We start from the raw sequence: 23,658 nt of genomic DNA, 5'->3' as shown, positions 1-23,658 counted from the left end.
AATTCCAAATAAATAAATTAACATACCTAACACTTCCCCAAACAAATGTAATCTCCATTGTTTAAATATTTTCAGCATATTTTCTGTGATCGGTGAAGTGGGACGGCCAAAAAAGATCAATATGAACCCAATGAAAGGAACACTGCCAAGTGCCAACATTAGAATGAAAATGAATTCGAAGCGATTACACTACCTTGGCGTGTGGTTCATGCTTGGGGTGATGGGGCTTTGGTCGATCCTGAGACGGGAGGAATAAAGAGAGGGGAAATGTAAGCTATAAAACACATGCAGTCTAGGTTTGTATTTTCAGTCACCTTTCAGTCCGTCCGTCTACTATATAAAATAAGAAGAACTCAAGACAAAACTCACATCACTGTAGGACCATGAAGAGAAATCAGAGGAAAAAACAAAGAGGAAGAGACAAAGAAAAGACCTTTAGAAAATGAAATCCTTGAATCAATGAGTGATATTGTAAATAATAAAACATAATACTTACTCTGCCATTGTTGAACCTTTGAAAGAATTATTTGTTAACTTCTGTATAGACAAAAACAAGCATATAAACAAAATAAAGAACAATGAACATTGCTGCCAGGCAATACATTAACCCATAAGTGCTGAAGTAATCATTAAATTGATGCATTGAATGATGATAACAAATGTAATATCTGACCTGAGTTGCTCTTCTGATCGCTTTTTTATCGTAGTAGACTTTTTAACTGCAGTGGGTTTTTATATGGCTCATGATCTGACACCAACAGTAGTAAATCATGCTGGTCACATGATATTCTGCGGTTGCAGTGAAGGTTCAGATTAATACTGAGATGAGTATCCCTATCTGTGAATAAAAAACATTTGTCTACTGGTCAGACACATCATCAACCCCATGGCTGAGAAAACCCAACCAAAAATAACTTCTTAGTGTTTGTGTTATATGTGTGTGTGCGTGTGTGAGGGTGTGTGTGTGTGTGTGCGTGCGTGCGTGCGTGCATGTGTGCGTGTGTGCGTGCGTGTGTGTGTGTGTGTGTGTGTGTGTGTGTGTGTGTGTGTGTGTGTGTGTGTGTGTGTGTGTGTGTGTGTGTTTGAGAGTGAGAGTGACAAAGAGAGAGAGAAAGAGAGAGAGAGAGAGAGAGAGAGAGAGAGCGCGCGCGCAGCGGCCAAGTTTTGGGGTGTCCACAGTAGATGTCATTGTGCTATTTATTGAGTAACCTTTCTGGTGCTATGTCTGTCTTCCACACAATGCTCAAGTGTTGCCATAATGCCATTGTTAAACAGGAGCTGCTGCAGTGCTGTCTTTCCAGGTCAGTCATTGCACCGGGTTTGGGTGAGGTCTCACTTTATTTAAAATAAATTGATGCCAAATCCACAAGCAAAGTTCTATCAAACACAAAGCTTAAAGGAGAAGATCCCTTAAGCTTGTGTTTGATTGTTGTTTAATTAATTATAGCCTATAACTCCTAGCCTAGACAACCTAGACCTGTCTTGTGATTAGTCTAAAAAATACAGTTTCCGGGGCAAGTACATATGACGGAAGTCCAGCCCTATAGACATGCTCTCCATTACAGGCTTTTCTCCTTTGAGATGAGAAAAGGCTGGGAACGAGTATTATCTCCTTATACCAGGATGTGCAGGTGTAATCTAGAAGAAGTGCCCCTGCCAATATTTCAAGAGCACTTCTATTTGCACTTCTATAAGTATGTCACCACTGTCACCCATTCCAACTTCACCACCTGCCTCAAAGACGCTATTAACTTGGATGGAAAAGAACATTCTCAAACTCAACTGCAATAAATCGGAAATCATATTTGGCCCAGACTCCCTCACCGCTCCAACCAGAACTTCACACTCAACATTGAGGGACAGGGCATTCTCTGTTGCTGCCCCCTCCTCGAATGCACTCCCGAACCATAGCATATCCTTTCCCAGTTCCTTTTCTTTTATGTGAAGCGACTTTGAGTACTTAGAAAAGCGCTACATAAGTCAGACCTATTATTACATTATTATTAATAAAAGTAAGTAAGGTAAGTAAGCCTTGCCGAGCCATACAGTATGAGGCCCATATGACTCGGCCGAGCCATGAGGCTCATAGGGCAGGAGCCTATCTCCTGTTTCTGAAGCGTGAGGCAGCTTGATGTAGAAGTACACCCCCTGGACATGACGCTAGTATGTCGCAGGGACTTACCCCCAATCCAACCCTTGATGCTGAGTGCCAGGCAGGGAGGCACTGAGTCTTTGGTATGACCCGACCGGGGTTTTCAACCCTGATCTCCCAGTCTCAGGGCAGACACTCAAAACACTAGGCCACTGAGCTGGTACATGGCCACTGAGCTGGTACATAATATTATTTATTATTTTATTATCATTATTATCATTTATTATTGATAAAAGCTAGCTAGAAATTTTACTTTTTGATTGACCCTTATTTGATTGAGATAACGTTTAGTGCCATACTCTCTCATATGCCTAAGTAAGTATAGCATCATCCTTGGCTGTAATTTCACTCACTAGTCTGAACCCAGGGGACTTCTTTAGTTTTGCATTGATTTTAGCCAAAAGCCTATTTAGACTCCAATTTGCCAAAATGGAAAGACAATTTATTATGAACTTATGAACCTCCTTTGACCTGCTGCATTTCTCAGAGAGTGATGACACTTTTAGTAGACTGGATTAACGGATTAACCACCGCGAGGGCCCCTGGCCGCAAATTTTTTAGAGCCCCCCCACCCCCCACCATAACCCCTCCTCCCTCCCGACGTGCACTATCCAGCTTGGATTTTAAGCCATGATGATCATCTGCGGACCAAGAAAGCACCTGTAGACATTTCGCTTCTTCAATGGAAAATTACAATAGTAATGTTTTAACCTTCAGAGAGAATGGAAAATTGTTACACCTGGCCACTCAAAAGGGGAGCCTTAATAAGCCCTGTCCATAGTATCTCCGAAATGTTCGGTGAGTTAAAAAAAAAAGTCCAACTCACCGAACATTTCGGAGATACTATGGACACTGGACAGGTCTTTATTCGGTCTAATGCTTTTCAGAAGTCGCGAGGGACATCATTTTATGGTCGAAAAGGACCTTTTGACCGAAATCTTCGGTTTTGGTCAAATATGGACAGGGCTTTAAAGCCTGTCCATAGTTTCTCCGAAACCAAAGTTTTCTTCAGAGAGTTGAGACTTTCCGATGTGCAGATTTCTGAACTCTAATTCGGTGTAGGCCTAATGCTTTTCAGAAGTCGCGAGTGATGTCATTTTGTATAGTCGAACCGAACCTTTCAGACGAAAAGTTTGGTTTCGGAGAAAGTATGGACAGGCCTTTAACCTTGACTGATGTCTGTTCCAGGGAGGCTATGAATATTTGTGTTCATATGCACTCCCCAAAATACCAGCCTATCATGATCTCCCCTGGGTCAAAGGAGCAGGTGACAATCTCTGGGCTCACAGTGTTTTAATTCACACAAATCCACTTGGCAGAAGAGGGCTCAGGCAGAGGTTATATTTGAGGAGAAATGTCTTTCTCACATCATACCTTGGAGCACTAGAAAATGCTGTATATTTTCCATATTATGGTCTTCTATGTTCTTTTTCTGTCCAAGGGACAAATTGTAGGCCTCATGTTAGGCCTATATGTGCCCTTATTTTATCTTTTATCTACACCGCGCTGTAGTTTTCTAGCTATCACCTAAAAATACATAACAAAGCCTAGGTGATAGCTAGGAAACTACAACGAGGTGAAGTGAATAGCTCTTCACCCTGGACTCTGTTAGAGCCTTCACTCACTCACTCACTCACTCACTCACTCACTGCAGTGCAGTGCAGTGCAGTCATGGACGGATTAACCACCGCGAGGGCCCCTGGCCGCAAATTTTTTAGAGCCCCCCCACCCCCCACCATAACCCCTCCTCCCTCCCGACGTGCACTATCCAGCTTGGATTTTAAGCCATGATGATCATCTGCGGACCAAGAAAGCACCTGTAGACAACAGAGGAGGGGCCCACACATTTGATTTTTGATTAAAATATACATTTAATTTTTGTAAAGTGTCAATGACCACGCGGGCCAGTTCCCCCAAGGGCCCCTGAGAGCCAAGGGCCCCTGGCAACCGGCCCAATGGTTAATACAGTCCTGAGTGCACTGCACTGCACTGCACTGCACTGCACTTCAATTCAAAAGGGCTTTATTGGCATGAGAAAACATACCTTAACATTAAAGCAAAAGTGGAACAATATAATCAAAACAAAAATAATGTAGGTCACGATGCGCATGCCCGACCCACCCATCCTCGCACACCGCCGCGGAGGAGGGGGGGGGGGCGCGGTAGAGTCGAGATCCCATCGCTTGGAGGTATTTGCCCGCTGTAATTGGCCAACAGATTACCAATTACGTCGCCCGACGAATTCGGACTATGGGATCTAAGCTGTTGGCATCACGAGCCTCATCAAGCTAGCCGTTGCTCTGTGACTGTGTGCCAACCATGATCTAAACGTGTCATAAACTAGCTGGTCAGATTGTAATGTTAGCTGTACAGCCACAACAGTATCTAAAGATAGCAGGCATTTGGCTGTAAATAACAGCCTCCTTTATTCATTTCATGATTTAATTGTTTCATTTCGGGGCAAATCTCTCCTGTTCTTCTGCTATGGGGAGAGACTGGGAGTCGGAGGAGGACAGACAGGCTGCGTGCTGTCAGCAGTGTCCGACTGAAAGCACCTTAGTGACGGATGACTTGTGACTTTGCAGCGGCGGTAAGGATAAGGAAGGATGGGATGCAGCAGCAGTGTCTGGAGCATGTTGTGCCAGGCAGCACCAGTTAACTATTAGCTCGTTTGAGGAATATCAAAACATGGCCGTTCAGTGTATCAGACAGACACACTGACTGCCAGTGGTGGAAAGTAAAGTAGATTTACTCAAGTACTGTACAGTTTTGAGGTATTTGTACTTACTCGGATCCAAATATTGCAGGCAATTTGAAAACAATAGCAGATCTACAAGCTCACATTGCGATGCTGGTGTGAGCTTGTAGATCTGTTTTCAAACATTTTTTGTACTTTTACCTTTTTTTGTACTTTAAAGTAGATTTTGATGCCAATACCTTTGCATTTTTACTCAAGTAACATTTTGAACACAGGCCCTTACTCTTATTTTTTACTATTAGGCTATAGTATTTTTATATTGTGGTATTGCTACTTTTACTCATGTACAATAATAGTACTTCTTCCACCACTGCACTGACTGCAATGCAGTGTAATGAGCTTTTCCTGCTAGCGAGCCATGCGTTAGTTGCTAACATTAGCCTCTTCACCACTAAATGCTGACTGACAGCCGCTGTCATGTTTACAAGAGGCGGTAGAGCCGATTAGCTATTTCAGTTGCTCACCTATAATGCTAACGTTTAGCTATAGCTGTTCAGATGGGGTCAAGTGAAGTGTCTCTGTCTCTCTCTGTGTGTCTAATGAACGTCCTGATAGGATCACAGCAGCCCTCCATTCTGTCAACAGCATATGTTGTAAATTCCAAGTGATCTCGGGTTGTTGATGTTCATCTCTGGCTAACCAGCACCAATACTTGTCATTGATTGATTGATTGATTGATTGATTGATTGATTGATGTAATACTTTATTAGAAGTTTGCATAGGAAAAGGTACAGGACAGTACAGTTTACTGATACAAGGTCAACTAAAATGATAAAGACCACAAGAAAGTTCAATGGCTTGTTTACATTGGGGTCCCGTTTGTAATTCATACAAACTTGATTAGTTGATTGATTCAAAAAGCTTTATACCCTGTTACATATAATGTATACAATGACACAATTTGACAGCTCTGTTTTACACAATGCTGTACCTCCTCTAAATATATATACGTTATATATATTATATATAGACCTATATATATATATATATATATTAGAGATGTTACCGATCAATCGGCAATGGATCGGATCGGGCCGATCAAAGCGTGATCGGCGATAATCGGTGGTTTAGATCAAAAGGTAAATTCACCGATCCGATCGGATCGGTGCATCCGATCAACCAGCCGTTCAGTATGCCCACTTGAGGCCATTTTGGGGTATTGATTTCCACAGTGCTGAAGGAATAATTAGTTACTGCTATGATAATAAATACATAGTAATGCTAGTAAATAACTATAAGGCAAATATATAAATGAATTCATGAGTGAATGAATGAATAGAAAATATAAATAATAACTTGATCGGATCGGTGATTGATCGGTATCAGGCGATCAAACTTTTGTGATCGGTGCTCGCTGATCGGTTCCAAAAAACCTGATCGGACCATCCCTAATATATATATATAATATATATACGTTCCCCATTTCAACTGTTTTTATTATGTTTTGGCACTTGCAATAAAGCTCCTTTGAACTGAAATTGAATTGATTGAATACTTTATTAGCAGTTTGCAATAGAAAAAGCACAAGACGGTACAGTTCAGAGACATGGTCTATTAATAGGATTTAACCCAAGAAAGCACTATAGCTTATTTACATTCAGTCGTTTGTACTGATTTCATAGAGACATTAAATGACGGACAAATATACAACAATACTATGCGAAACATAACAGTCAGAAATCAGTCTTGAAACATACTGATGATGCAATATGTATTTTTACAGATCAACCTAAAATTGAATCATGCCAGGAAAGTTGAAGGCGAAAATTGTGGCGGGGCGCCACTTGCCTGTAATGGACAGAGCCAGTGACCTGACTGATGCTTTTGTAGAGGTGGGTTAATAATAACATGTGTATTACTAGAAAAAATGGTTGCTTTGTTTACATGAAACCACATTCTCTGTTGCTATCAATGATCGTTGTGAGATCTAAAACACATGATTTGTATCTTCCAGGTCAAGTTTGGAAACGTAACATTTAAAACAGACGTTTATCCGAAATCCCTCAACCCACAGTGGAACTCAGAGTGGTTTAAATTTGAGGTAAAGTGTCTTGAGCAGTGCTCTGCATACGAAGTGCTTGTGATATAACATGATTTTAAAGCTTATTGCTTTATTTTTTATTTATCGGATCATTCTGTGAGTGAATAACGTGCTTTAGCACTCTCTCCCTGCACGTGTCTCACGTGTCTCTTATTCCTCTGGATGTAATCATTACTTCACGGCTGCCCCTGCGCCGCCTTCCCCAGGTCGACGATGAAGACCTGCAGGATGAGCCGTTGCAGATCACTGTGTTGGACCATGACACCTACAGCGCCAACGATGCCATAGGGAAGGTGTACATCGACATTGACCCGCTGTTGTGCAGCGAGGCTGCCTCTGTCATCTCAGGCTGGTTCCCCATCTATGACACCATCCACGGTACAAGAACAAACCCATCTGAACTTTGTTATCTACAGTACATCATCTCTGTTCCTGTCTGTTCCTGATAATTAAATGCCTGTCTCATTTGCTGCCAGGTATCCGAGGGGAGATCAACGTACTCGTGAAAGTGGACCTTTTCAATGACTTGAACCGTTTCCGCCAGTCCTCCTGTGGGGTCAAGTTCTTTTGCAGTGAGTCAGACACTCCTTTCCGTACATACCATAACTACTACAACAGTGTTTGTAAATTAATCATGTGTTGTGTAAGCCATTTACCATGAGAGGGAGTGGGTTGTTCACCTCGTGCCACAACCCTGAAACAGTGGTAAATCAGCCAACAACCCACGACCCTTGAATGGTAAATTACTTTTCTACCACTTTTAACACAGTTGTAACTTGCAAGATCTTGGAAATGTTACAACTGGAAAATAATAGTGGGCGGGGTCCATGAGCCAACTCAAGGTTGTTGACTGATTTACCACTGTTTAAGCCAATCAGAATCCAGTATCTGAACATGTGACCTCAAAAAGTGGTAGGAAATGTCACTTTGTGCAATAAGCACATTGACAGGGCATTGTGCATATAAACATAGTGGCAAATGAACACTAACTAGCCTTTGACTATGTCAAGTGATTTGATGTTTGTGGCATTTCTGCAACTGTTTTATATTAGCTACATGTATGCCACGATGTTACCGGGCAGCGCTGGTCCATGGGTTTGTGGAGGAGCTGGTGGTGAATGAGGATCCAGAGTACCAGTGGATCGACCGCATCCGAACGCCCCGAGCTTCCAATGAGGCCCGCCAGAGACTCATCTCTCTCATGTCTGGTAGGACCTCTTTGCAAATCACACGGAAAATTGGCGTTGGTTCTGAGCATCTCTTTAACACATTCCCGCCATTTTAACATACCTTCGTACTCTACGGTGCCTCTGGTCTCCATAGACTTCCATGTAATTCATAGTGCACGGATCATGCACACCCATGCCTAGATAATGCACCACGTGTGTCCACATTGCTCACAGCTTTCAAACAAAAAAATCCGAATGGAAATCCGTTCAGGCATTCATGAGATAGAAGCCATTATGTTTTCCTAAAATGTAAACAAAGATGGCTGCCATGTTTAATAGATGGGGTTGCTATGGGGGTTAAACATGCAATTTCGCGATTTCTATCATGCCTACTACATTTTTTGGGGTCAGAATTTTTTTTTGAAAAAAAAACTTTTTTTTTTTTTCTTTTTTTTTTTTTTTCAAAATGGCGGAAATTCTCGGGACTATCGGGCCTGGCAGGGAAAGACATTGAAATAATCTTGGGACTATCGGGCCTGGCATGCAATGAGTTAACATGTTGCTTCAATAAAACAAGACCTTAAAGGTAAAGTAATTGGTATTTCTTTAAATGGAGGTAGAAATTTGTAATTATAATAATTACACAATTCTGAGATCTGAGATATTATAATAGCTCAGATTTATATAGTGCTAGCTTTGGTCTGTGGCCGTAGGCAGGCAGAGTTCACGTGTTATGGGTTGGAGTACTGTGTCACCAGGGGCTAACGTGTTTGATTGACGAGAGTGAAGGAAGGGATAGAGTGGCCAGACCGAGAGTAAACAAACTTTGGGCGCTCCAGTGGATGTATCTGGGTTGACAATCAACAGTCCGTGTTTTAGTTGGCTGTGATGCAAAGTGGAATAATTATGTTATTGTTGAGTTTGAGAAGTTGTGAAGCTGAGTATTCTTTAGAGACATGCCGTACGGGATGGATGGTGGCCTGGAGTTGTTAGCTGGTGGACCAGAGATAGAATGAATATGGAACAGAATAATCCACCCCATGGCAGTTCAATGGACCGAGGAACATTGTTGAAGGAGCTACAGTCTGTAGCTGACAAGAGTACTCCTTGTATGCAGTGCTGCCTGAGCTGTAGCTAGTTAGATAACGGCCATGGGTGCTAACTGCACGAGGCAGTTGAAGAGCTATCACGGTAGTAATGTACAGCCCCTCAGCCCAAAATGAGACAATATTTAAGAAGATTGAAAAGCTGTTCTGTTTTGTCATTAAGCTGTGAACCATTTATAAGGCATTTTGTCCACTTTGATTGCAACATTACACCATAGGGGAGCTGCAGAGGAAGATCGGTGTGAAGGTGCTAGAGATGGGCGGAAACGCTGTGGTGGGCTACCTGCAGTGCTTCGACCTGGAGGGAGAGTCCGGCATAGTGGTCCGGGCCATAGGTACTGCCTGCACACTGGACAAACTCAGCTCTGGGACTGCCCCCAACAGCGCCCCCAACAGCAACACACACACGCATCCTAACACAGCACCCGCATCCAACGCCTGCAATTCCCCCTCTAAGGACGGCAAGGAGTGAGTATGATCCAGCAACACCAGGGCATGGGCCGTTGCATCTTATGTGTGTTTGAGTAGCATTGATGTATGAGAATGTTTGTGTGTATGTATATACGTATATATTATGTATGACATGTGTATCTATTCCTTGCAGTAAGTCCTGTGTGTGTCTCAGTATCTTTGATAGATATATGCATGTCCATTGTCCACTGGGTTACATTACACAACTAACAGCACACACGTCTGTACTGTATCCTGAGACACACACATGTACACACACAGACATACCCCTCCCCACCTCTGAGCCTCCCCTTCCCTGTCTGCCCCTCTCTTTTCTCTCTGATTGCTCTTGCATGGCTCTCTGCTCCGCATGATCAAACAGTGTGAATCTTTGTTAATATTTTAGTTGTCGTTTGCCTTTGGAGCTTTCTACCATCTGGTCAAACCCTTTCTAGTCACCCTGCGTTGTGAACGTGATTATTTGATACCAGGTTAGTTTTTGTGAACGTAGTCCAGCAAACGTAGGTTAAACTAGAGGTGCCCAGGGCATGTGCGCCTCTGCAGAGCTTAGTTTCGAATGTTTGTGCATCAGCGTGTTTGAGCGGACGTGCATGAGTCGGAGATGGGAGTTCTTCAGCCGAGAGCTTCTGTGCATGATTTTCTTGTTGTAAACGAATGGCTTTGATTCAACTAATTCAACTAACAGCCGAGGCAGTTAAAAAAAACATGCTGTATCTTTTCGTCTTCTTCTCTACTTTGTTGCAAAGTGCGGTGTGTTGTGTTGTGATTGTGTGTCTGTGTGTGTGTTTCTCTCTTCCTCTCCGGCTCTGCTGCGTTTGGATTGGTTCGTTTCTTGCTACCCGTGTCCCAATTTGGTACTCTCTCTCTTCCCCCCGGCGTGCTGACTGGCCCAGGTCCCCCCTGGCCCACGGATGTCGCTCCACCCACAACAGCCCCGTTCACTCGGCCTGCAGCGCCCAGAGGCTGTCCCAGAACTTCTCTGTCTCTGTTCCCACTCTCATCTTCACTGGTATGCAGAGACAGGGAAGGGTATCGGTTTAGCCAGCGAAGGATTGTACTGTAGTCAGAGGAACCAGGAGAGCAGTCTAAAATATTGACATTGGGTGTTGACAGACACAGTCAGGCATGCAGTAGAAACACAGAGATCTCGTAGACACGTTTTGTGACAAAGAAGAGAAATGGGCTCTTGTCCAGACTTGCTCACACGCAAGTGTGAGTTATTAAAAAGGCATGGACCGCCAACCCCCCCTCCCCCCCCCGGCACCCTCCCCTCCCCCAACCCATTACTCCCAGAGTGCTGATAGAGTTCAGCGGTTCTCCTGTACTGTGTGTACATTAGACACTTAACTCAGTTTTCCCTGTGGTAGATCTGCATTTTCCGGTGGTTGCTTGAAGGATAAGAGAGGGGGCTTCTTTAGCCCCAAAGAAGGGCACAGTGGCCTGGCCTGGCTTCACCCTACTGGGACACATGCTTCTGTTCATCCTCCTCTTGTGTTCACTGATCCACCCCTTCCTTCCGGAAGTTGTGCCCTATTTTTTTTTTTTTGTGCTTTCTTTGCCAAAATGCTTTTTTTGTCTAGTGTTTTGATTTGTTACCTTGGTTATGTCTGTGTTTGTGTTTCCGTGTACTGTACATTTTTGTTTTTATGTTCTTACATCATACAGTTACCTTTTTGTTCTACAGCCCAGCCAACCGTAGTAGCACCTCAAACACATGTCAGATACGGCAAACAAGTCACACTCACATACCCTAAAACTACATAACCTCACCTCACAACTACACACACACACGCCGAGGTGGCGGTGACTGACATGTGCATGTGTGTATGTATATATGTGTGTGTGTGTGTTCTCCCCCGGCAGGCCGGTGTTCAGTGAGGACCTCCCCTCGTCCTCTGGCCCCCCCACCCCTTTCAGAGCCCTCCCCACCTCCTCCTCCCCTCCCCCCTTCTCTCCCTCCAAGCCATGCAGCCGCCAGTCTTCCTCATCAGACACTGACCTCAGTCTGACGCCCAAGACGGGTAAGATGCCCTCCCCCCCATCATCCCTCCCAACCACACACCTTGTAACCGAATCTCACTGTGGTGCTGCTCCCTGGTTGTGGTTGTTGTCCAACCTATGATTTCCAGTTTCATCAGTTGTTTTTGTTTTTCCGCACTTTGAAGTATTTTTGTTTGTTTTTTTACGTGGTGCGTATTCTTGGTGTGCCCCCCCCCCCCCCGCCATTTCATCAGTGGCCTTGTGTGTCTTCATCAGAGCTACGTTGGCTTTTATTTGGCACCATTGCATACAAGCACTTGTGTATTACTCAGTCGCTAGGGCTGCGATCGTTTAAACTGCACTCTGGTGGCACGTGTGCAGCCGTGCACATCAGTGAGTTGTGAAACAGAGGTTCGGCGACCCCCAGTCTAGGCTAAAATGATTTTTTTAATTGGCCGATAGGGAAGCAAAAACATTAAACTCTAAGGGGATGGCAGTGAATCAGAAGAAATGCTTCTACTGCTACCAGACAACGCAAATACATGGGATATTCTTATTGTGTTTTCTGGAAATGGTGTCCGCCCCCCCCAATGAAAACTAGCAAATTGTGTACAGTTGCTGTAGTAAGAAGACACACTGGGTCTCTAATGGAAATTTCCCCACACCTCAGTTGGCTCCTATTCGAAGCACTGTGTCTCAAGAGGGCCCATTGTCAGTCTGTCACTTCATCATTAGCAGCACTTAAGGTTAATGATTGGAGAAAGGTACGCTTGCTCAAACTCTGTCACCAACCTGACAACACATTAACCCAGTTAAGCCTCAAATGCCAATACAGTGCCTGCTGAATAAGGTACACACGCACACACACGTACGCACATGTATGTATACACAAACACACGCACACGCACACACACACACACCTTTTATCTACCACCATCATTTCCACAAGGCATCCAGCAGCCCTGACTCCCCCTCTTTTGTTCTGCTTCCGTAATGTTTTTTCTTGTGAACTTGTGACTCTGTTTTCCCCCTTCTCTGTTTCTTCTTTTGCTCTTGCTTTTCATCTCTCCTCTCCATTCTATTCTATAATTTCCTCTGCTTTGTTCACAACATTTGCTAACTCTGTCTGCATTATCTCTATTATCTCCTGTGTCCTTTCTCATCTTCTTGCCTTCTTTTGACTGTCCCCCCCCTTTTTTTTTTCTATCCCCACCTCACGACTCATCTTCCTTTGTACTCTCCTTCTCTCATCTCCTTTTCTCTCCTTTGCTCACTCTCCATCAGTCTCTTTGCTGAGAAAGAGCGTGTCCTTCAGTGAGGACCTGCAGCTGGCATCCTCCGGTACAGTAGGACCGCTGTGTGCGTCAAGCAATCACAACCGACTGCCACTTTGAAAATCAGAGTCCCTTGTTGCAGCGCAATAATCAATACCTCTTAACGAGGAGGAGTGGCTGAAAAAGAGGATTAATAATTGCAACCTTTTGTGTCCCCTCTATGGTTAGCGACACTAACCCAATCCAACTGTTCTGTTGCCCTGCCCCTGACGTGAATCTATACTACAAACAACTGACCTGAAATCCTACTGACACATCTCTACTGCCAGCATGATGTGGTTGGATGCATTTTGTTAGGCACGACCAGATCGTAGGCATATTTATACTATATATATTTTTCGGCAGTGTAGAAGAATGCAGGAAAGGTAGACTAGTCAGTAGGGACACTAACATCAAAGATCTTACATGCATGAATATATTTATATATATGAGTTCCTGTACGCAGTGTCATAGTCCACTGGGCTTTGTGTGTGAGGTGATTGAAGTGGCTCTCTTGTGTGATCAGGAATGGGGAGTGGGGGCAGTGCTGGGAAGGAGGCGGGGCCTCTGAAGACGCTTCTCAGGCAACAGACACAGACGGCTCTGGAGCAGAGGGTATGACATACACACACACACACACACACACACACACACACACACACACACACACACACACACACACACACACACACACTAGGGATGGGACGATATGAAAATTTCACATAACGATTATTTTGACAAAAGAAATCGCGATATTATCGCGATAATCAAAATCCATAATCCTGGGGCTGAACATTTCCCAAAAATAGCAGATCTACAAGCTCACAACGCGTTGCGTTGCGACACGTTGTGGGCTTGTAGATCGGCTATTTTTTGGCAAAGACATTTGATAGAGTGAAAAAAAAGACTGTATCAAGTACGTATATTATTAAGTACCTTTTATTATAGAGGGTTTAAGACAGTGGTACCGGATATGCAGCACAGCAAATAAAAGGTGAATTGATCCCAGTGCATGACGGAGGACAACATCACGAAAAAAATGTATCACGATAAACGATAATATCGCTTATCATCCCATCCCTAACACACACACACACACACACACACACACACACACACACACACACACACACACACACACACACACACACACACACACACACACACACACACACACACACACACACACACACGGAGTGATGATTCCCCCATGGCATTTCCTTAGTCGTAATGGGATTTATCATATGATAAACTGTTATCCACAGAATCAAGCACAACTACTACAACTAACTAAGGAAATAACTTAATCTGTGTGCACAACTAAAAACTCACTAATAGGTGTGAGATGCTTACATGGACAGAGAGTGTGCGACTTTGCGTGGGCGCATGTGTGTGTGTGTGTGTGCATCGAAGAGCGAATAATCCCTATTTTTCTGTCCTCTCAATCATTGGTGCTACTCAGGGAGCGTCCTCCTCTGGTTTGTTATTAAACACTGGGGTATGTCTCGGCAGACACACTGCTGTGAATTTCTCTGATATTCTCTCTCTTGCCACTTCTCCCCCTAACATCTTCACCAGCTGACAGCCACACACACAGTCACAGTCAACTCCTCAGTAGGGCTGTCACAATTATTACATAATCGTCTAATCGCAATTATTTGAGGTAATCGCAATTATTTTGCATAATCGTCATAATCGTTTCTATGTTGAGAAATGTTCATATGGTTTCAAATACTTTCAAAAAGTAGTGGAAATAGCAGATCTACAAGCTCACAACGCGTCGCGACGCGTTGTGAGCTTGTAGATCGGCTATTTCCACTATCAATGTTATTTTTTAAGTATAAAGTTGTCAAATATGGCAGTCATTTTTTGTATATTTAGATTATGTGTCATATCTACCATGTGCAACTTCAAAGCCTAAAAGCCAAACAGAAATGTAATTGTCAATGACAAAAACACAATTAAATCGCTAATAGCAATTATTTGAGTCACAATTATTGGTCATGTAAAATGTCCTAATCGTGACAGCCCTACTCCTCAGCCCTCCCTCCTTCCCCGGGCGTTTGTAGATCCAAGATGGGAGTGGGGGTTGAGCAACATGGCAACGCGTACACCTTTGCATCCCGGTTGCTTCGCGCCCACCTCACTCCAAAAGATCCACAAACCTTTTAATCGGGGTGGTTGGAAGTTAGAAGTTGAAGTCCCCTCAGCTTGGGAGGGGTGTAAGTGTGTGTGTCGTGTATGCTTTTTGTTGAATGCCTTCCTCTACTTGACCAGAAATGATTTTAACACTCTGATTTGGGTCAACAATGCTTACCAGCACGCTCATCATTTCACCATTGTCTTTTCTCCCCAAGTCTAACAAACAGAGTAGCTATAGGCTTCCTGGTACAAATGGTAACTCTGGAGAGAAAGAGGACTTACTGTAGTTCTACCTTCTCTCAACCTGCTTGATCCAGGCACTTCATACTATACATCCATATACTTGCATGGCTGAAAAACACAAACCAGTTATTCCCCAGACACCTCTCTGGTTCTTTGCAGTGCTAGATGTGTTTTTTTTAACTTGGAGATTAGAAACCAGTCCTAGATGTTTTTAACTTGGACTGCATAGAAACACATCTCGGGCCTCATTCATAAAAATGTTCTTGGATTTATGCTTAAACTTAATGTTAGATGATTCCCCATGAGACACTTAGCTAAGCCTGATTCATACAAAATACTTAAAAGAGGCAGTGCCACGATTTAGTTACTTTTTTGGTTTTGAATGCGTCTTTGGAGTTGATGTTATTTGGCAGAGAATGAGTTAACGTAAGTGTTTAAAATGATCGCTATATGATCAGCACCAGATTTAGAATTTATGCTTCGCCATATAACAACATGTGTTACACTAAGGGCCATGTATAAATCAGCCTTAATGCTTTGGTGAGTCTACAAGTCAATTTCAACATTATTACATCATAAGTTTACACGTGTAAAGTGTAGGTGATATTATTTTTCATACAAGCCACCACAAATTGCAGTTACAAAATAAATGAAAGGAAAATGTCAAATAACTAAAAGGCAATATCAAAATATACATAAGGTGTGTACAATCGTGTGTTACCTATAGCAACCACACTAATATTTGCAGAGTACCTCAGTCTATTGTGCAAGTAACAGCTGATATGAAATATGTATGAAGTGGGGGTGGCCTTGTCATAAGGTCCCAATCAATTCCAAGGACCACCTTAACATAAACAAGACTGTAAAGGGCTTATTTGGGGTGTTCCTTTTAGGCAGGGTGTTTAACTGTACTTGTACTGTACTAATTATTTTTTGTTTTGACTATACTCGTACTGTTCTTAATTAGTTGTCTAATAAAATATTCAATCAATCAATCAATGATCATAATTTCTGAGAAAATAGGACCGTGGCACTGGCACTTTTAACTAATTTAATGCCACCCTTTCACCACTAGAGGGTGCCCAGAGTGCCATAGACAATCCCATAGAGATATGCTGGTATATGCAGAAGCCCTGCAGCCATGACTTGCCTGAACACTTTCCTTTGTGCATGTACAGGAAGAGGATGAAGTTAGCTTGAAGTTAGCTATTGGCTACCAAGCATTTTAAAAGCCTTATTTTCGTCAACTTAGCCATGATTAAACCTTGCACACCTCATGCATGGGAAAAAAACAGAGAAGAATGAGCTCTAAAAAATCCAATGCAATCCTGGATTGCATTGGAGTGGATTTGTGCAGTTTGTTCACAGCTTTCAAACAAAAAAATCCGATTGGAAATCCGTTCAGGCATTCTTGAGATAATAGCCATTATGTTTTACATGTTATGTAAACAAACATGGCCGCCCTGTATGTTAGATGGGGTTGTATGGAGGTGGAACATGCAAAATCGCGATTGAAATCATGTTCACTAGATTTGATGGGGTCCAAAAAAAAAAATTCAAAAAAAATCTTTTAAATTTTTTTTTTTTTTTAATCACGAGATATCTCGTGATTGGCACTATGGGATGCGATGATATATCCCGAGATATCTCGTGATTGGCTAAGAAGCCATTGTCACTGAGTTCCCTCTTCAATTTCGCAGTAGGAAGGAATCCCAGAGTGGAGAGTACTTGGACAGGTACAGACCTGGCAGGGGACAGAGCATCAGCACACAAATATATGACTAAACAAGTTGGGGAAATAAAAGTGACTTCCAAGCCACCCATGTAGTTAATTACATCTGTTCTTAAGACCATTTTATGAATGAGGCCCCTGGACATGGTTTATGTATTCCCAACTCTCCTTGTTTTCTGTGTGAATGCATGGGCTTGTCTTGCACATCTCTTAACATGAGAGATGTTAGACCAGCTGTCCTATTAGCATGAACGTCTGAATTCTGGTACTCAGTCAGGACCAGGACCCTGTGGGTGTGTGACTTGTACTTATTTTTCACCTTAAGAACTTGCTGGCATCAAATATAGTAGGATTAGATTGATCGCCTAAGCAACAAATCAATATATAAAAATACAAGTTTTATAAAATACAATTTATTCAGTTTCAGTCCAGACCCTTCAGCTCTCTGTTGAATGCGCTAGTTTCTTTAGTTCCAGGTTACACATTTTCCATTTGATAAACATAGGCTGCAATGGAGCAAGTGGAGTAATCTTGGTTGCATGGGAATGTTCAGTACCATTCCACTCAACCCTTGATGCATGTGGGCCTTTTTCCTCATTTAGTGTAACGTTTGTAACTCCAGCTTGTTCTACTCTTAAACAGACAGCATCACTGAATTTTTGCATTTTCACAAAACAAAATTATTTAATTTGTATATTGTATTTCACATATACCAGTACTTCTAGGCCTAAGATAGTGGCGTTCAAGTGACACCACTACACACATTGTTATTGAAATAGAAAATCAATTTGTCAGGAGCCTACTACAGATCACATCACCTTACATTAAGGAACATCTGGATTTTCCACACCTCCAAAACCGATAAAATCATGTTGTACTTGTTATGTACGAAAAATACATTGTTTTCTGTCTGTTTCCCCAACCAGTTAGACGTTTAACTAGAACTTTGGCTGGTGAACTACAGTAGTAAATTAGCGCATAACAGATATGACATTCAAAATAGCAATTCAATAGCTATTCAACATAGAAAACAGCATGAGAACAGATGTGCTGGGGCTGGGTATTCTGCCAACGTGACGTCGTCATGAAATATGCCAGGAAATTAGACAAGCTTCTTTGAAGAAAGCCCCTTTCATATTCGTAATCACTGGTGCATCCATTATGACCTCTTACAATACGTGGTGTTGTACATTTCTGTCTACAGGAATTCCCCTTCTTCACCTTGACATCTTTTCCACCGGGCTTCCTGGTTCATGTTGGGGGAGTGGTCAGCGCTCGCTCCGTCAAACTGCTGGACCGCATACACAACCCTGGTGAGTCGACACAAACGACACAGACTCCATTTCCCTAGGAGGTCTGGGCAGGTGAATTGTTCCTAGTTCCATATTTAAGGTAGCACATAAACCAGGGGTCTTCAACGTTTTCAGGCCAAGGACCCCTTAGTTGAGAAAGAGATGAAGCAGCCTTTTCATAGATTCCATATAGTTTCATTGTTTGACAGCACAATCAGTGTATTTTGGATTCCTGTCCATTTGTGTTTTCAGATATTTAACCACTTGAACCGTCAATAGTTAACTTGACATTTCACTCTGTACTTAGTCTGCTCTTTTTCCCCTTTACACCAAAGCTCTTTGCCGAAAATAGCCGATCTACAAACTCACAATGATTGTAGAACTGCTATTTTTGGCTAAAGTTCTCAGAATATGGATGCTAGGGTTCAAATCGTTAATATAAAAAAGGATTTTTTTATATTAACGAGATAACACAAAGATTTGGAGGAACCCCTGTAGTAACTCTGAGGACCCCCTAGGGGTCCCGGACCCCCTGTTGAAGACCCTTGACATAAAGGACCTGTCTGATAAAAACAGTTTGCACTGCAGTAGGAGAAAACGTATCATCTTTGGCCAGTATAGTTTGGAACTATAACTTCCACCGCATGTGACCGACTAGCTTTTATGTCATCACTTGTCAACTGTATGTGCCATTGTGTGGTAGCCGTCTTTTGTGTACAATATTGCGTACTGTGGCGCTGCCCTCTGGAGGTGAGGCGTGGTAGTAGTGCATGGCTCTGGTTGGTTTGCTGCTGCTTCTGCTGTGTTGTGTCATTGGCTGCAGGTGGTGCTGTGATGAGGTCCTACCAAATGCGGTGTGTCTAAGTGCCTTTTCCATTGGAATACCATAACATTGCTGGATAAAAATAACAATACGTAAATTGCCGTCATAGGCAGTGGAGAGCCCATCCCCAAATTTCCCTCCTTTATGTTTATGTTTAATACCATCATGTCACTGTTTCCTCATTAGATGAATGTAAGCAATGCTTAGTTGGCATTTGGGGATGATAAAATATGTATTTGGGATGAACAGAAAAAATAACATCCCATCTGCAGGCTCGCAGACTGACTAATTTAACTCTGCTCCAGTTGCCCCTCTCTGTCTCTCTCTCTCTCTCTCTATGCACACAACGTACAGAGTGCTACTTGTATAACCCCTGGAAATGCAAACTTGCATTGTAGTTGGATTCTCCATGTAAAAATATCTTACGGATCGGTAGTTATTAGAACATTGTTCTTATGAAGCATTTTGTCAACTATTTTGCTCCCGCAAACTCTTTGCATATCCGATTTTCCAGCTAATCTCTTATACCAACATTGTTTTATAAAGTTTTGTGAAGCATTTTGTTAGTACACCAGTTTGTTCACATAACTAATGTAACGTCTCCTCATGACGCTACCGGTAAATGGATGCTTATCATTCCCAATCCAGCTGCAGAAGAACATTTGTGGTAATAAGTCAAGGGAGATTGGCAGTGAGAAATATACCGGCATTTGAAATTGGCGCCTATTACCACATCAAAATGAAAATTACCAGTAGATTACTGGTTTTACGTGCAAGTGGGAAATGTTATCTACTGCTGCCCTGTTTTCTACAGCAGGGTTCCTCATTCCTTCTTAAAATCCAACAATTTGTGTATTATTCAGGCTTTTATTAAAGACTTAAATGAAAGCTAGCAGGATATTTTGATTAAAGTGACATTAAGCGCTTGTTTTGAGCAAGAATTAGGAGTTAGCTCAGTAACATTTGCAAGACTAAACACTGACCAACAAACCCCCATACCTGGACGACAACAAAAAAGCAACCATTTATACGTTTTCATGCTCTTGAGAACATACTACAGTATATGGAGAATGCTGTGAAGGGGTTTTGCTGATGGTTGTGGGTTGGGTTAAAATGAGCAGGGTTTTTTTCAGGTATTAGCAGTGATGGCCACTGAAAATCGGTTCACTCTGCGCCATTCTCCCTGAAATACTTGGATTTTGACCCAAAAAAAAGGCACCCTGCTGCCTTCTTTTAACCTGCACACTCCTGTCATCCTTGCATAGTTGCCACTCCCTAATGCCAAGTGGCAGGTTTGGCTCACACCCCAACCTGAGAACAGCCCTGCTCCGTGTCACTGTCTTGCATTGATTGTCAGCCATAGAATAACTTGAGTCTAGACTCATGCATGCTCCCTCTATCCCCCTTAGTAGTATATAGCTTTTTTTTCTTCGCTCAATCTTTCTTAAAGCCTGTATAATTTATTTTATTTGTTCTCATCTCTTTTTTCTTCTCTTTCCCTTTCCTTTCTGTTTTTAAATTTTCTTTAACTTGAGGTTCAGTCAGTAGGCCTGTCTGGCTTGGCATAGTGACCGTACTGTATGAGTGCTGTCGTTCTGTCGCGTTGTGCTCGTTTGTTAGTCTGTCTGTTCTTTTCTTTGCTCTCTTTCTTCTCTTTTCTCTGTACTAACGGTGTGTTCTGGCCCAGCCTTGGGTAACACACGCTCATACAAACTGCTAGACTGGAATAGTGTCACCGCAGGTATTTCCCCACCCCCTTCCCTGTTTTATTTATTTATTATTATTTTATTATTTTTTACTGCTCTCATACTCCTTATAGAAGAGACGGCAGCTCAGTGAAATGGGGTTGTGGGGGGGTTATACACACAGAAAGCACAGATATCATGCAAAACAAGTGAGCGGGGCTGTCTCTTTCTTTCTCAGCCCTCGGGGCAGTGCGTCCACAAAGAAACCTCAAAATCGACGCGGCACTTGGTTTAAACCGCTGAAAATTGTTCGATTCAGTGAGCTGCCATTCTCCTCTTGCTGATCCATGTTTGCGTGAGCGATAATGTTGAGCTGAAGTGGAGCATGCGCTGCTGTGTACCCCCACCAGCCCAATCCTGCTTGCAGACACTTCTAATCTCTTCTAAACTCTCACCTGACACTTGCTGCCCCCACCCAAGTGCTGTCCCTAAACGCTTCACCGTCCAAAGATCTTGCATCGTGGTCCAAACTGGACCGGAGGAGGTTAAGAAGAGCCACACTGACCAGGCATGTACTGTTACATCCCGTACTCAACCAGGCTGTATTCACACTGGAGGTGGGAAGAGAGGCAGAGTACATGGTGTACATGTACAGTACATCCCTTACTCACCGGGTGGCATTTATACTGGAGGGAGAGAGACGAAACTCACGAAAGCATGGTGTACATTAGAGTTGGGCGGTTTACATTTTTCCACTGAACAGCAGGTTGTACAGTAGCTGATACAAGATTACAGACATGTCTGTTAAAGACCGAGTTGACGAGAGTCACTGACCTGACATTTTCCTTCCAGTGTTGATTTCATAGAAGAAGCATTAGATGCATATAATGGCGTTGTGTATGTTTTCTTCATCCAGACACGCTGTATTTAACAACTTGATGGATTCCACTGCAACAGGTTGAACCATGTTGTACCTTTCTCATCTATTATGTCTCTGATCAAAGATAAAAATGTAATCCACAATGGAAACAAGACTGTCCTTTGTGTCCTTTGACATGTGAATATGCATCATAGTTTAATCCATTTTAAACTTCACATTGCATCTCTCTGCAATGCTATGGTTGCTAATTGTAGATGCTCTGCGGCTGTTGGTGAAACTGAAGCATGGGCTCTAGAAGCATGGCTCTAGACTTTACTCTACCGCAAAGAACGGGGTTTGCATTGTACGAAATATTATGACGGTTTTTAAACTAACCCGTTGCTATTGAAGAAAAAAAACAAGGTATACGGTTTTACTGTCACATCGCCCAACCCTACTGTACATCCCTGACTGACCAGGCTGTATTCATACTGAGAGAGAGAGAGAGAGACAGAGAGAGAGACGGAGAAGAAGGTGGAGCATGGTGGAGGAACTCTGTGATTGGGGGATCACGGCGGTTCTCTGCTATTTTAAAACCTAGACAAAGCCCAATGGACTCTGGGGTGAATGAGTATGGCCCTTCTCTGCCAATAAGCATGCGCGTAGTCATGAGTGTGCACGTCTGTGCCTGTGCCTGGCCTCTGTGACATGCCGCTTCTGTTTTTTCAAAGGAGCTCATCCATGGTGGGTCTTCTTTAATACGCCTGACCATTATTACTCATGTTTTGTTTTTTATTCCCTTCTCATCCCTCACTCCCTCCCTGTTTCACAGCCCAATTTCTCTGTCTGTCTGTCTGTCTTTCTCTCTCGCTCTCTTTGTCTGTCTGTCTGTGGCTCTGCCAGCATGTGGCCTACTTGGAGAAACAAGGGGTGCAGCTCAATACTCGAATGTAGCTTCCACACAATCTTTGCTACGCACCGATACAGCAGGACTGAGCGAGTGAAAATACAAAAGTAAAAAAGGATTTGACTCAACCACCAGGATCTTGCAACAGACTAAAATCAGACTGAAGTGGTGTTTTGAAACGGAGGCCTGTTCGAATATTTAGACACACCCCTGTTTTAGCCTTCACGAGTATGTCCATGACTATGATGAAGGTCAACAAACTATAAAACGGCCTTTCAGTTCCTTGTCTCTTTACCTCATCAACCTGGCTGAAAACATACCTAAAATTTGTTCATACACTATTTTAAAAAGCTACCAGATTTTCAGAGCGGAACCTCCAAATGTTGACCTTTGCCTTTGAGCAGCCTTGTATCCTTCCAGCCACAGTTGTATTCGGTACCATTTGTCTGTTGGCTGACATACATTTTACACCCTAATTGTTACTTTATGGGGGCCACAGTGACTTAAGGAAAGGAGACATGGAGAGGAGACTTTCAATAATGAAGGGGACCCCGTTTGGGCTGGTGATTAACATGCACATGCGGAATGCCAATAAAAACAAACGCACACTAACCTAACCACTGCCTTCATCATTGCCATTGTTTTAAGTGAACTCTTTTCCCATTATCATGTTGTTTTTTTTTTATTCACACGCTGATAATTGTATAAGTGGTTTTGGCTTGCTAGCTATGATGCACCATTTAATCACCAGCAAACAACAAAACGTTTATGTTTTGTGTATTTGCTGGTAAGTCAAGGCAGCTAGATTAGTACACCACTTTGTCAGTTGTGTAGGAGAGTTTTCACATAGTCAATGTCAGTCAGCACTACTTAGATTGGGGAATACCTCCTTGTGTCAGAAATAGTTTATAATTCTCAGTCAGTTGTCAGTTAGTTTTTCATCAGCTTATTTTCAGTCAGATGTGGATTGGAAGTCAATTGGAGA

The 23,658-nt window shown here is 42.8% G+C and overlaps 1 protein-coding gene across 6 annotated transcripts in view; it reads left to right on the top strand.

Annotated features, from left to right (window-relative positions):
• Positions 1-4,461: 4,461 nt before the first annotated feature.
• c2cd5 (C2 calcium dependent domain containing 5) overlaps positions 4,462-23,658 on the top strand; it is a 38,185-nt gene continuing 18,988 nt past the window's right edge. For 4 of the 6 annotated variants that reach the window (XM_080737534.1, XM_080737537.1, XM_080737533.1 and 1 more), the window contains exons 1-11: positions 4,462-4,742; positions 6,634-6,742; positions 6,865-6,951; positions 7,158-7,329; positions 7,428-7,523; positions 8,004-8,159; positions 9,445-9,694; positions 11,561-11,718; positions 12,962-13,018; positions 13,517-13,605; positions 18,312-18,420. In XM_080737534.1, the coding sequence (XP_080593660.1) occupies positions 6,653-6,742; positions 6,865-6,951; positions 7,158-7,329; positions 7,428-7,523; positions 8,004-8,159; positions 9,445-9,694; positions 11,561-11,718; positions 12,962-13,018; positions 13,517-13,605; positions 18,312-18,420 (1,264 nt within the window). In that variant the 5' untranslated portion in view covers positions 4,462-4,742; positions 6,634-6,652. The remainder of the gene's footprint in view (positions 4,743-6,633; positions 6,743-6,864; positions 6,952-7,157; positions 7,330-7,427; positions 7,524-8,003; positions 8,160-9,444; positions 9,695-11,560; positions 11,719-12,961; positions 13,019-13,516; positions 13,606-18,311; positions 18,421-23,658) is intronic. The other 2 variants (XM_080737536.1, XM_080737535.1) reach the window with 1 other exon arrangement.

Source organism: Nannobrachium achirus, assembly GCF_963921795.1.
Source record: "Nannobrachium achirus genome assembly, chromosome: 11".
Taxonomy (NCBI): Eukaryota; Metazoa; Chordata; class Actinopteri; order Myctophiformes; family Myctophidae; genus Nannobrachium; species Nannobrachium achirus.
The sequence above is the reverse complement of the archived record's forward strand: the minus strand, read 5'-3'. Positions and strand labels throughout refer to the sequence as shown.